General features: G+C 46.1%; 1 protein-coding gene across 7 annotated transcripts in view; it reads left to right on the top strand.

The window, feature by feature from the left end:
- The window catches only part of BSN (bassoon presynaptic cytomatrix protein), a 383958-nt gene that overhangs the window by 95019 nt on the left and 275792 nt on the right, over nt 1–13147 (top strand). For all 7 annotated transcript variants that reach the window (XM_060240047.1, XM_060240049.1, XM_060240050.1 and 4 more), the window contains exon 3: nt 4261–5091. In XM_060240047.1, the coding sequence (XP_060096030.1) occupies nt 4261–5091 (831 nt within the window). The remainder of the gene's footprint in view (nt 1–4260; nt 5092–13147) is intronic.

The following is a 13147-nucleotide window of genomic DNA, read 5'->3' as shown; positions in this document are numbered from 1 at the left end:
GATGATGTCACATCCTATGATGTCACTTCCAGGTCAAAGGTCAAGTGATGTCACTTCCCAGGCCCCCTTCTAATGATGTCACTTCCAGCACACTGCACCAAAAACCCACCTCTCCTTTTCACAACAAAACAATTCTTGTACAACGAAAAACTTCCAAAGTCATGCATGACCATAAGAAAATTTTGGTTAAAGTACCAAGAATGCTATATAATCCTAGGTAGGTCTTTCCAGATCTGGCTGGTTTCCTGGTAAGGCAGAGCAAGCCTAGCAGAGCCAGCTTTTTGGAGCCCCCATCAATCAGAGACCTGAGCACTGGTGCCAACTGGGGAAATCGGGGGAAGGAACTTAGCATGTGGTGTGGGTCCTCCGGTTGTGGTGCTCTAACCTTCATCTCTATGGTACCACAGAGACGAATCCTAGAGAGTCACAATGTGGTTGCCATTTTGTCCCCCGCTGACCGATTTTTGGAGAGCGGGGGATGGGAACTCAAATCGGGCGATCCCCCGCCCCCAGCAGGGGCTTGGGACGCCTACCATGTAAAGGGAGTGAGAGGACAAAGTGAGAGGAGGGATCAGAGGGCAGCTCCCAGGTTAAGACAAAGAGGGGTATCCCATTCAAGGAGAGATAATATCTACACACACTTAGAGCGCAATCCGGGGGGGGGGGGACGGAAAGTCTTTTGGAAGCAGATGAGCTGGTACATGGGCGCAGGAAGGGTTTGTGCCGATGTATATCCAGTGCTACCAGAGCAGAGGGGCGGCATGTGGGTGGGGGCCTGCCTGAGCGATGCCCCGCCCGAGGGCAGCGGCGCCTGAGGGCTGCGTCCGAGCATGGGCGGAAGTGAGGCGGAGCGTGGTGTTCAGGCAGAGGAGGGGGTGAAATTGGGGGTGCAGCCAGGCTTAGGTGGCTTCCTGAGCAGTTTGGCCCTTGACACGCCCCCCCAAGAGGCACAACTTTACACCCGCAAAATGGCGGCATGCCCCATAGGCACTTGGTGAAACCAAAAACAAAGGTCACCGCTGCGGAAGCTCGAAAACCCCTTAGGAAGTGGCGTGATTGCCTCACCTATCCCCTCACGGCTCATGGTGACAAGCCCCCTCCCCATCACCCAATCGCGGTCTCCCCACTCCTAGAAATACTTCCGCTCTGGCCTCGCACAACTCAGTTGTTAGGGAAAGGAGCGCATGGCGGGAAGCTCTGCCGGCAAGCTCCCGGCCATACAGGCTTAGAGTGAGGGACGGGCAGGCATGCTGGTGACGGATTCTGCACCTCACGGTTGCTTTGACAGTATCTTTGCCTTGCGAGAGGGAGAGAGAGGTCTTGTTTCCGGGTCTCCACAGGTTCCGGGCTCCCAGAGGCCCTGCGAGGACTGTCGCCCATGGCTGTGTAAGTTCCACTGCCCCTCCCCCCCGACTCCCACTCCCCTCGCTCTCAACTGCTTGGTGTGCAAGCGTCTCTGGCACGTGAACCAGGTAGTGGGCTCTGGCAGGGAGCATCCGCTGACCCCACTCTCCAGTGCTGCCGCCTGCTCCCTTCCCTTGATCTGCCCTCTGCTGCGTTCCCAACCCCTAGCAGGGCATGGTGTGTGTGTGTGCGGCGGCTGCAACGTTGTGGGGAGGTGGGTCAGAAACTGTCCCTCTCAGAGAGCACCCTGCTGAAATGTAGCCCGCTCTTCCAGCCACCGCTCCTGAAGGTGCTCTTGATCTCTAGCTCCGTATTGCAGGTGGGACTCCAACACAGAGGCTTCTGCGTGTGCCGCTCCACCCCCCCCCCCCACTCCCTCAGCTGTTTCTGCCTGCCTCTTGGAATGGAGTCCCGCCCACGGTGAGACTGCCAAGTGTGCGCCAGGGAGACTGTTGCACTCTATTCTGGAAAAATAAAGTCTAAGCTGTGCCCTCTGTTGTCTCTCCCATTTGGCATCTGCTGCATGTTCCCTGGGCAACCCCCCCCCCCCCCGCCCAACAGTGACCTCTCCGAGGGAATGCCTGGGAGGGTGGGCAGACTTGGTTGGGGGGGGGAATGGTCTATGAGCCACCACGCTGCCCCCCACATGGCTGGACAGGGGAGGGAGAGTGCCACCCCTCAGCCTGCCCAGATTGACAGCCTACATGACCCCACAGGACTGTTGTGCACAGGGCACTAAGGGGGGCTGATGAAGTGGACTCAGAATTCTGCGAGTGATGCAGTCGCACTCTGAGTTCCGTGGCCCCCAGGGGAGGTGTTCCGTGCACATGGCAGGGGGCGTCAGGGCAACACAGGGGCTCTCTGGGTGTGTGGGGGGGTGCCTGCTGCTGGGCTGCTCACTCCCAGACACACATTCCAGCCACTGTCTATGACAGCGAGCTCCTGCACTTGGTACTTCCTGCTTGTCTGCCTGCCATTGGCAGAGTCTCGGACAGTGGGAGGGTGTGCGGGGATTGATGGCTTCTCCGTGGTCCCATGTGGGCCTGTCTCACCCCCGCCTCGCCACCAAACTAGGCGTCTCGTGCATGCATGCCCAGCCTCACTCCTGTTCCCTCCCCATTTTGGTGGGCCATCTCTCCTTTGCCTCTGATGGTCTGCCCATCATTGGCTCTGTTCTCTGTTTGGGGGTGGGTTGGGGATGGCTATCAGCCTCTCTGGGGCCGCCTCTCCACATCCCAGGCTGTCATGAGCCGCGGTGCTTGCGACAGGACTGGCCAATGGGGAGGGGTGGGCTGGCCCTCCCCTCCGGCTGCCTCTGCCTCCCTTGTGCCTCCACCAGTGGCATTGCCATGGTGACCGTCTCCCTCACGGCAAGCTACGCCTCTCCCCTCCCCATGCTCCAGCGTGCCGAAGTCCTCAGAAAGTCTACTAGTGGCGCGGAAGCTACGCCGTGGCCGGCCGCCCCTTATCTCTGGATTGGGCTGCCCATGATGCAGTGCCCACCAGTGTCAAGGCATGCTGAGTCGCTAACTCTGGCAGAACCACCCTCTGAATGTGAATTTAGTACTTAGTACGCTGCTTCCTCAACACAACACTGCTAAAGAGCCATGCACAGGACTACTGGCTGCCAGGTGTCATAGCTGTATTTGGGGTGAACTTGTTCAGTTTGGGAATAAAATCCCACTGGAAAGGCTGGCAACCAATACATAAGAAGAGAGTAAATTCAGGGAGACTAGAACCATAGAATAGAAAAGGTGGAGTAGAAAGAGCATGGATTTGTTGTGTAAAAGTGAATGCTGATGCATTGCTAACACTGAGGTTGGTTCAATAAAAGTCCTGAGTCCTCAGCTGTAATTCTGCTGTTTATGGGTCTTACTTTTTAAGACTATAATTGCTTGTTTCACAAAAATTCAAGTTTGTGAAGAACTGTGATTATTCAGCGAACTGTGTGTTATATATTAATATTTATACAGTCATATGGTATCCAGGGGAAATGATTTGCAGCTCCCATAAAGCCTCTTTAATTAACTCAATTCAGATATTATTGTGTCATTGGGTATGTATCTCATGGGGAGAATGTTTCATTTGTTAGCACTTAGGCAAGGCATGTTGCAGCTTTCACTTTGTATCTAGGGGTTTCACATTTATTGAGTGAAAGTATGTTTTGCTTTCAATCAACCATATGCCTAGTGAAGATGAGGAAGGCTGCACTCTGCCTCCTTGTCTCTGCATGGCTGCTGCATCTACCATCAGATAAGCCACAACACTGAGTTGAAGCACAGTAAGCTGAATCTAGGAACCAAGCATAGCACTGACTCACACTGGTCCATGACCCTTTTGGGAGCATGTGAGGCTCCTGGTGAGCTTCTAGCTGGGCTGTGTACATACTGAGATGCTGCTAAAGTGAACTGGAGCCCCCATGTAGGCTGATATGCCTGATTCTGACAGTGTGAAAAAGTTCCCACAAATAGTGCAGCATGACTGTGACACTGCTGGCAGATCAGCCAACATAGCTTCTGAGGCACTCATGCAGGGTTCACCAAGTATGAACCAGCCCATTAAAATAAACTTGCACTGGGTATATTAGAGGAATAGAGACTTCAGCAGAGGCCTTGAAATTATAGTGATAGTTACCAGAAAGACAATAAATGGTCCTGACACTACTTAAGTAGCACAATATTTTTTAGGAGAAAGAGGTTATAGACATGTATTAATTCTGTTCCTGTAATGGCCCTTTGCTCTTTGGGTAGAAAAGGAACATCCAGAAAGGAACAAGAGGAGACTGTGTTCTTGTATTAACAGTCATAACCTATTGCATGTATATTCTTATTGGATTATGTGTGTTTTGTCTTCCAGGTGAAAGAATGGTTATGTTTAAATTGCCAGATGCAAAGAGCTTTGGGGATGGACATGACCACAGCACCTCGCTCCAAAAGCCAGCAGCAGCTACACTCCCCTTCTCTTTCCCCTTCCCATTCCCCAGCCAAACAGCCGCAACCACAGCCCCAAATGGCAGCTGGTCCAGAGAAACAACCAGGAACTATGCATACAGGCCCCAGGCCAAGTGCTGGTGTCATGCAGCCGGAGCCCCCCAAACCACCCCCAGCTTCAGCACCGAGGGAACCACACAGCCAAGTCCAGCCAAAACCTGCTGCTCCTCAGGACGTGGTGAGGTCTTCCCCTCAGCATCAACAAGCAAAGCCTTCATCCACCGATCAGAGAAAGACTGTGGGAGACTCCCCAGCACCTCCCCCCAGTGCTGGAGCACAAGAGCAACCCCAAGAGGGCCTCACTGGGAAGCTCTTTGGATTTGGAGCTTCTCTCTTGACCCAGGCAAGCACACTCATGTCTGTCCAGCCAGAGACCACTCCACAAAGTCAACAGTCCCCTGGCAAAGTGCCTCCAAAAATTGTCTTCAGTGATGCCAGCAAAGAAACTGGCCCTAAAGCCCCAGGCACTGCACCTGGAATGCAGGGTAAGGCTGGAACTGTCCCAGCTGCAAAGCAAGTGAAAGCAGAACAAGTAACCAAGCCAAAGGAAGTGCCGAAAGAAAGGGTCTTGTGCCCCCTCTGCAAAGCGCAGATCAATGTGGGCTCGGGGGAACCCTCCAACTATAATACCTGCACAACCTGTAAGCAGCAGGTCTGCAACATGTGTGGATTCAACCCAACACCTCATCTAGTGGAGGTAAGAAGGTCTGGGCATCTTTCCATTTAGTGCAAATCTGTTTCTAATAGAAATGGTGAAAAGTAATGCATATCCAGGGGTGGAAGAATATGTACATTTTATTGGTTTGATGGAGCAAGTTGTAAACTATTGCTGACAGGATACCAAATGCACCAAGATTATTATTTGTGCAGTTTCCTCTCTCCCACCCTCTGCACATTTAGTAAGGTCGTGATTGTTGAGTACAAAATGTTAAGGCATTCTCAACCTGTGAGAAGGTGAGGGGACTTGAAGAACACAGCAGTGGTATCAGCAGTCAACATGTAATTTTCCAGTTTTCGGCACAAAGACGTCATTTAAGTATATCTAAGAGAGGAGGTGTTTTTGATTTTGTTACTGTTCTGCTGCATTGGGTTTTGATAAACTGAAACGGTAATGTTCTTTACAATTATCTGGGATAGATAATAGCAATAATTCTTTAGGTGCCAAAAAGAAGGATATTATTGGTTGTTAAGATATGAAAAATGAAATTGGATTTGTGGGTCTTTGTCCTTATGGCCAAGGAATTGCAAACAGGGAAAGATCTTAAGCTGCCCAGATTCCTGTATCACAGCATTGACATCTCTTTCATGTTCTTTAGAATGTTTTATGTTCTTTAGAAATTTAAAGTAATAATAATGAAAAAGTTTCTAAATGAGCATTCTGGCCTTGAGTTTCTGTTATTTAAAGAAAAAGTAGTAGTGAAAGAAACTGCAGGCAACCGCCATTTTTGCCAAGGAATGAAGTCTCAGCTTTGTGAATTGTTCTTGGATGATACCAATGATGAATGATTAATTTGCCACAAGGACTGATGTCCTTTATAGCTCTTTATAGCTGTTTGGAAATATACCTTATATTCTTCTCAAGTTCTGCTAGATCCTAACCCCTCTCTATATAGGGGCTGAGCTGACAAAGTAATAGGGACACCTCTGCATCATCATCTATTGCTCTGTGTGTGTGTCCGTGGGCTGACAGAGTAATAGGGATACTGCAATAGCGCAGAGATGATGATGCAAAGGTATCCCTGTTACTCTGTCAATCACTTTATGAGTCCAGCCAAGAGGTGCAGAATTTGGTTAAGTTCAAAGTTTTGGGAGTGTCCTAAAGGTTTGATAATGATTTTACAGTTGCAAGTGATAAATATGGGAGGCTAAATTGCATGGTTTGAAACAATTGTTTGGTTTCAAGATAAGATACTTGCTTTGTGAAAAATAAAAGTTAGAAAATGAAGGAATGGACTATAGTACAGTGTACATTGTAGTAAGTGGATTCATTTTAAAGATTTCGAATGCAACTCATACAAAAAGGATCTCGTTTGGGAACAGTTTGGCTTTTCTGGAGAACAATAAAAGCTATTTATCCAAAGAACATTTGAGAGAAAATAGTTTCAGAATCAGTAATTTGGATTAAACTGGATTAAACTATACGAAAGATACATTGCTATTGGGGTGGGAAGAAAAGGTTAATTTGAATAGATACTGAACTAAAGTTTGGATGATAATATGGATTCTGCTATTTGTATTTTTGGCATGGTCATGTATTTTTGTTAACATCCAGGAATTGTTTCATTTTATCGCATTAGCTCCTTCTCAGTGTTGGTCTTATAAGCATGCTATACAAAGACAGGTACCAGTTCTTGATACTGTGGGAACTGGTGTAGATGCATGGAAAGTGGATTGCCTTTCACTTCTAAATTAGCACTGAGGAAGCACTGTGGCACCGCTATGAAATGCTGCACTGCTGGCACATCTATTACTTGGGAAGGACACAAACTGATTACCTGGCCCACTTCCAAGATGCAGAATTTCCCCACCCTGTCTTTCCATTCCCAAAAGAAAAATTCTGTCTTGACATTTCAAGTGCATGCAGATGTTTCCCACACAATTTTGAAATACTTCTAGCTTCCTTTTACTGCTGCTGTTAAATGTCTGTCATCTTCTACATACTGTAACAGTGCTGCATGTAAGCAATTGAGCTGAAATGTCGCTGTGGGTTACATCAGTAATTCTTAGCCTTATATAGCAGTTGCAGAATTTAAAATGTGTCATGTATGTTATCTTGTAGTCCTTACAACAGGATTATCCCACTGAACCTACCTGCAAAATCTATAACATAATGCATATTATATACTTTTGTTAATGGAAAGTCATACAGCCCCCTTTCTAGGGTTGCCAACGAAGCTGGAAAATTCCTGGAGATTTGTGGACATAGCCTGTGGAGGACAGAGTTTGGGGAGACGAGGGAGCTAAGCAGGGATGTGGTACCATACCCTACAAGGCTGCCATTTTCTCTAGGGGTACTGCTCCGAGACATCAGAAGAACATTTCTAAGTCCAGGTGAACATCAGCCGCTTCCTGGAAGTTAGCAACTGTACCCCTTTCCAGAAGGCAAACCTCTCTACCGGCCAATATTGCACTCACTGCAGGAGGCAGATTTGGATAGCCTACTTGCAAGTAGGAAACTGAAAATGAGTATATATTTATTTTAAAACATTTAATGCATAGGGGAAGGATTAATAGAGTCATTTTGTTGCTGCTTTTACATAACATTAGAGTGGATGGGAAATCAAGGCATGGGTCCCCAGCAGTTTCTCTACTGGCACCTAAATTCAGTAATATGTGGATGACTTTGCCTGTCAGATTTCCTAGTTTTGCTGCAGAAATGCATGTAGTCAGGTTTGTCCTGTAAAGAAAGTTAAAACAATTTTCACAGCTGGTCATGTCATTTGTGCTTGTTTTCTAGTCCACTGGCCAATTCATTGCATGAAAATTCTTCACAACTATCAAAGGCTAAGTGCAACTGTTGTCCTGTGACTTTGCCTCTACTAAAGTCAAGAATTCATGTTCAACAGACAATTCATTCTGTGCATGTATTTTCTTAAAAGTTAAAGGTGTGCTTACCATGCTGAAAAAGACCAAAACAGCAGGTATAACTGAACTGCTGTTTTTTGTTTATAAGTATTCCACCATCTGTAAGCTAATGTTAATTAAAGACTGATAAATAATAAACTCAAGACTATAGATAATTTAAGTCATGTGTACAAAAAGGAAGGAAGGAAGGAAATTATTTTGTTTTAGATTTCTAGGCTAAACAGAAAACTGAATTAATGTGTGTTGTTAAACAAGAGTTGACATTGTCTGTTAATGGGTCAGTATAGCAAAGCAGTGCTGACTCATTTTCTTTTATTTTCTTATCATTATATATTTAACAGCTCAGACCTAACCTAGCTTCTTTGAAAGTTATGTCTCATTTTTAAAAAATTCAGAGGGGTAGCTGTGTTAAGTCAGCTAGGGGTGCCAATCCCCAGGTGGGGGCAAGGCCCTCCCCCACGCTTCAGGATCATCAGAAAGCAGGGGGGGGGGAATGTCTGCTGGGCACTCCATTATTCCCTATGCAGACCGATTCCCATAGAGTATTATGGAGAATTGATCAGTGGGTTTCTGGGGCTCTGGAGGGGCTGTTTTTTGAGGAAGAGGCACCAATTTTTCAGCATAGCATTCAGTGCTTCTCCCCAAAATACCCTCCATGTTTTAAGAGGATTTGACCAGGGGATCCAGTTCTATGAGCCCCAAAAGAAGGTGTCCCTATCCTTCATGATTTCCAATGGATGGAAGGCATTTAAAAGATGTGTGGTCCCTTTAAATGTGATGGCCAGAACTCCCTTTGGAGTTCAGTTATGCTTGTCACAACCTTGCTCCTGGCTACACCCCACCCCCCAACATCTCCTGGCTCCACCCCCAAAGTCCCCAGATATTTCTTGAATTGGACTTGGCAACCCTGTAGTCAGCACTAGCACAAGGGGTCCTGAGAAAGACTTACAGATGTTGTTGCGTGAGCTTTCATGTGATACAGTCTTTGTTGTTAGATGCATAGAGTTTGATCACATGATTCTCTAACAAGGGAAAGGGAAGAACAGGGACCCTCTGGGCATCTTTCCTGCAATTCAGTCCCTCTTTTCAGTAGGTCATGTGACAAGAGCCTTCTTGTCTAGAATCCTGTTTATGAGGAAATGATGAATTCTGTTATGGTTCATAGTTTGATTCAAGTCTCCTTTATCCTCTTCTTTCTTTCTTTCTTTCTTTCTTTCTTTCTTTCTTTCTTTCTTTCTTTCTTTCTTTCTTTCTTTCTTTCTTTCTTTCTTTCTTTCTTTCTTTCTTTCTTTCTTTCTTTCTTTCTTATAAAATAAGACAGAAAGACCCCCTTTGATTCTACAAATACATCTACCAGCCAGATATTTTCAAATTAGACTGTCAAAGCTCTCTGATACCATTTGGCCTTATATAACTTGTTATGGGAGATAACCTCCAAAGCAATGTACTATGCAGCACCTGGGAGTAGCTCCTTGTCAGGCTTGAGCAACTGCAGGGGTTGAGCCTTATGGAATAACAGCCCTTGGAGGAATGTTTGCACTTTGAGCTGTCTCCCCTAAAAAGATCCACTCAGATGTGCAAAACTACCCAGCTGTGACAGTTAAAGTATATATACATAGATATACATAGATACCCCCAAAAAGGGAAGGGTGGGTGAGAATCTGAGAAAAATTGTGCTGCTGGAGTCACCAGACAGCATGGTTTAAATAAACCTGAGGTGGACTCTATGTCACCCCTACATAGAGCCTGCCAAAACTTCCCATGCTTTACTGGCCAGGCCCCTAGATAATGTGGGGCTGTCTGGTGCAATAGCTTGAGGTTCCTGCCTTCGCTGGTCATTAGGCAAAGGGCAGGAAAGCCTCCTCCAGATCCCTCCTAGCCCGTGCTGCAATCCAGCCCTTAAGATAAGTCTCAGCCATGTTTCTGTGTCCAGAAATGCTACATTACAGGGCCCTTCTCCTTCCTTAGGTGTTCTTGCTCTACAGTCCCTAAAGTCAGCGTTTGCAGCTCTGAACATGCCAGGGTCCGAATGTAGAGGAAGATGAGTCCCATGGAAACAGTTAAGGGATCATACAAGCAGTGTTCCTGTGTGGAGGTTAGATTTCTGTTTCAAGCAATGCTGTGATTAGGTTGGTTGACCACACAGAACATGACACATTCTCAGCAGTCTGTAGACATGATTAGAATGGCAAAACTTGAGTGGTGGGAGTGACAGGCAGCTCTGTGAAGCAGAAGATTTCAGAAGACGCTGCCATGTAACAATCACATTCAGACACTGCAAAGAAAATACAAAGTGAAATTAAAGGGAGTTTGCCTTAGCCTAGGAGGTAAAGGAGGATGGAAAGTGGATGTGACATATAGTTCTCTAGCCAAGGGTGATGCCTCAGCCTATTTAAGAGAGGCAATGAACTCTTAGCTACAATGTACATGTTACTAACACTGATGAAGAGCTAAGTTGTACTTGTACAGAGAAGAGGAGCAGCTCTCACCCAACTGGTTACATGAAGTAACTACAGAACTCTGCATTGTTCACTTGGGCAGAGGCATGTAAATGAAGCGGTAGAATTACATATACAGACTGGCTCTGTTCTCTAGAAACAGGAGCCAGGGAGCGGATATGCAAATACTATGCAAGTGTGGGTTGGCCTAATTGCAAAGAAACAGAACCCATGCAGATGAACAGCGGGGCAGCTTGGTTTTCATGCCTTTAATTGAGGCTTTGATTTAGCTCAATGCTTTGAATTGGAGTGACCAGATGACATAATTTGCCTGACCTCGAGGAAACCCATTACTAATACCTTACAATGCTGGGAATACTGAGAAGGACAAAAGATTGGCAGCTGAGTTGCCTAGGTTTTTATTTTTATTCTTGCATTGTTGTCATGATGTCCACCATAAAATAAAAGAGAAAGAAGTTGATGTGTCACTTTAGCCTTCACTGAAGCAAAGTAGAAGATGATGCACTTCCATCCTCATGTCATCTTTGCTTGTAACTAGAGCCTGGCAGTGACAACATAGCCAAAAATAGCCCAATCCCTTTGCATTCTGGTTGTGAAGAATCTGGTCCCTTCAGCTCAGGAAGTTGCCCATTGCTGCTCTAAATCATTTCTTTATTGCTTGGTAGTGTTGCATAAGAAAGGGTGCTAAAGCAAACTTATCAAAACGGGCAGGTGTGTGGGTTTATAGCCCGCCATGTTCAGCCATAGGGTATAACCAACACTGTGGTGGCAGTTGCTGATGAAACATTATTTTAATCTGCCCAGTCAATTGGACCTTCAGTGGCCAGGCAGAAGGTCTACTGGGAACATGCTCCTGCTGGTCAGACCCACTTTCTAAAAACTTTTGGTTGCTGCAGGAGAGGTGTTGGTGAGTGCCATGAAACCATAGTGAGGCTCTGTGAACTAGAGAGTTGGCTAGTTATTTATTTATTTATTAGTTGCCTTCTGAAACTCAAGGCAGCTTATAGCATAGATAAAACATTTAAAATAAAAACATAAAAACTGTTGAAATGTAGCATATTATGTTATGCCACGTGAGCCGCCCTGAGCCTGCTTTGGCGGGGAAGGTGGGATACAAATTAAAGATTATTATTATTGTTGTTGTTATAAAGGATTTAAAACCACAATTCAGGTCGGCTAGTAAACGTAACTAAATGCAGTCCTAAAAGTCTTTAACTGCCTTCTAAAGATTAAAAGTAAGGGGGCGAGGTGCACCTTCCTAAGGAATATGTTCCATAATTGTGGGGCTGCCATTGAAAATGATCTTTCTCATATACCCACCAGACAAGATTCTTTAATTGATGGGACAATTAGGAGTAGGGATGGGTACAAACTGGGAAAATGCTGTTCATAACGATTCATTGTTCATGGTGTTCATTGTGAAGTGCAAACTGTCACAAACTTTTAGAAGCCAAACAAACTGATGGAGGTTTGTAATACATTAGAACTGCCCTCTCCCTGGTGTGCTAAAGACACCAAACTTGGCTGACTCTCCTCTACCTGTCCTCCAAGTTTGGTGATTTGCAGGGTTTGAGTTATCCCCTCCCCCCCGAAGATACTTCCATTGTTTCCAATGGAGGGAGAAAACAGCAAAAAACGCAAGGGCAATAGAACCAAAGTCCCAGAGAATCTCTGCAGTAGAAGGTGGGGACCATTTTTGCAAGCCCAGAAGAATCAGTGCAATGTGCCCAGCAGAACTGGTGCTACAGTGGCAGCACAAATCCAACAGGACAAAGGTCAAGCCAGAGAATCTCTGCAGCAGAAATTGAAAGGGGGGGGGCATTATTGCAAGCTCGGCAGAACCAGTGCAATCAAAAAGTGCACAGCAGAATCCAGTGCCATTGTGACAATGCCAGCTCAGCAGGACTGATGTCAAGTACAGAATCACAATCCAAGCAAGGGAGGGGGGTTTGCAAGCCCAGCCGCACCAGTTCAGTATACAGATTGCCCAGCAGAACCCAGTGCCACTGTAATAATGCAAATAAAAGAGGACTGATGTCAAACTAGGGAATTCCTGCAGTGCAAGCTGAAGGGGAAACATTTTTTTTCAAGCCCAACAAAACCAGTTCAGTGTACAGAATGCCCAGCAGAAACCAGTGCCACTGGCATTGCAAGCTTAAATGGACTGATCTTAAAGCACAGAGTCACAAATCCAGTCAAGGTGGCAGGATTTTGCAACTCAGCACAGCCAGTTACAATATGCAGAATGCCTAGCAGAACCTAGTGCCACTGGGACTACAAACTTAAAAGGACTGATCTCTAAGCACAGAGTCACAAATCCAAGCAAGGGGGATGAATGGGATTTTGCAAACTGTGCAAGAAAATGGGAACCCAAAGAAACCTGGAGAAGGGAGGGGGGGCGGGGAGAAGTCTCTTGAAACTGACATGACTTGTTTGAAACTGACAAGAGTATTTCCAAGGCTGCAGTATTTGCCACCTCCCCCCACCCTTTGCTTTGAAGTTTGGTGAATATTTTGTTTGAGCAGAAGTAGTCTGTATGAAAATGTATCCATTCAGGAACTAGCACAAGCCTCTAGAAACTGCTTGAAAGTTCATGGAAAATTTGTGCTGGTTGACCTACCACAAACTTCAGTTTTTGAACTTCAAACCAGCCAAAATTTGACACAAACTTTAGTTCATGAGCCTGTTCGTGCCAATCCCTAGTCAGGA

The sequence above is a fragment of the Heteronotia binoei genome, chromosome 5 (genome assembly GCF_032191835.1).
Source record: "Heteronotia binoei isolate CCM8104 ecotype False Entrance Well chromosome 5, APGP_CSIRO_Hbin_v1, whole genome shotgun sequence".
Taxonomy (NCBI): Eukaryota; Metazoa; Chordata; class Lepidosauria; order Squamata; family Gekkonidae; genus Heteronotia; species Heteronotia binoei.
This window is presented reverse-complemented; position numbering and strand designations above follow the sequence as displayed.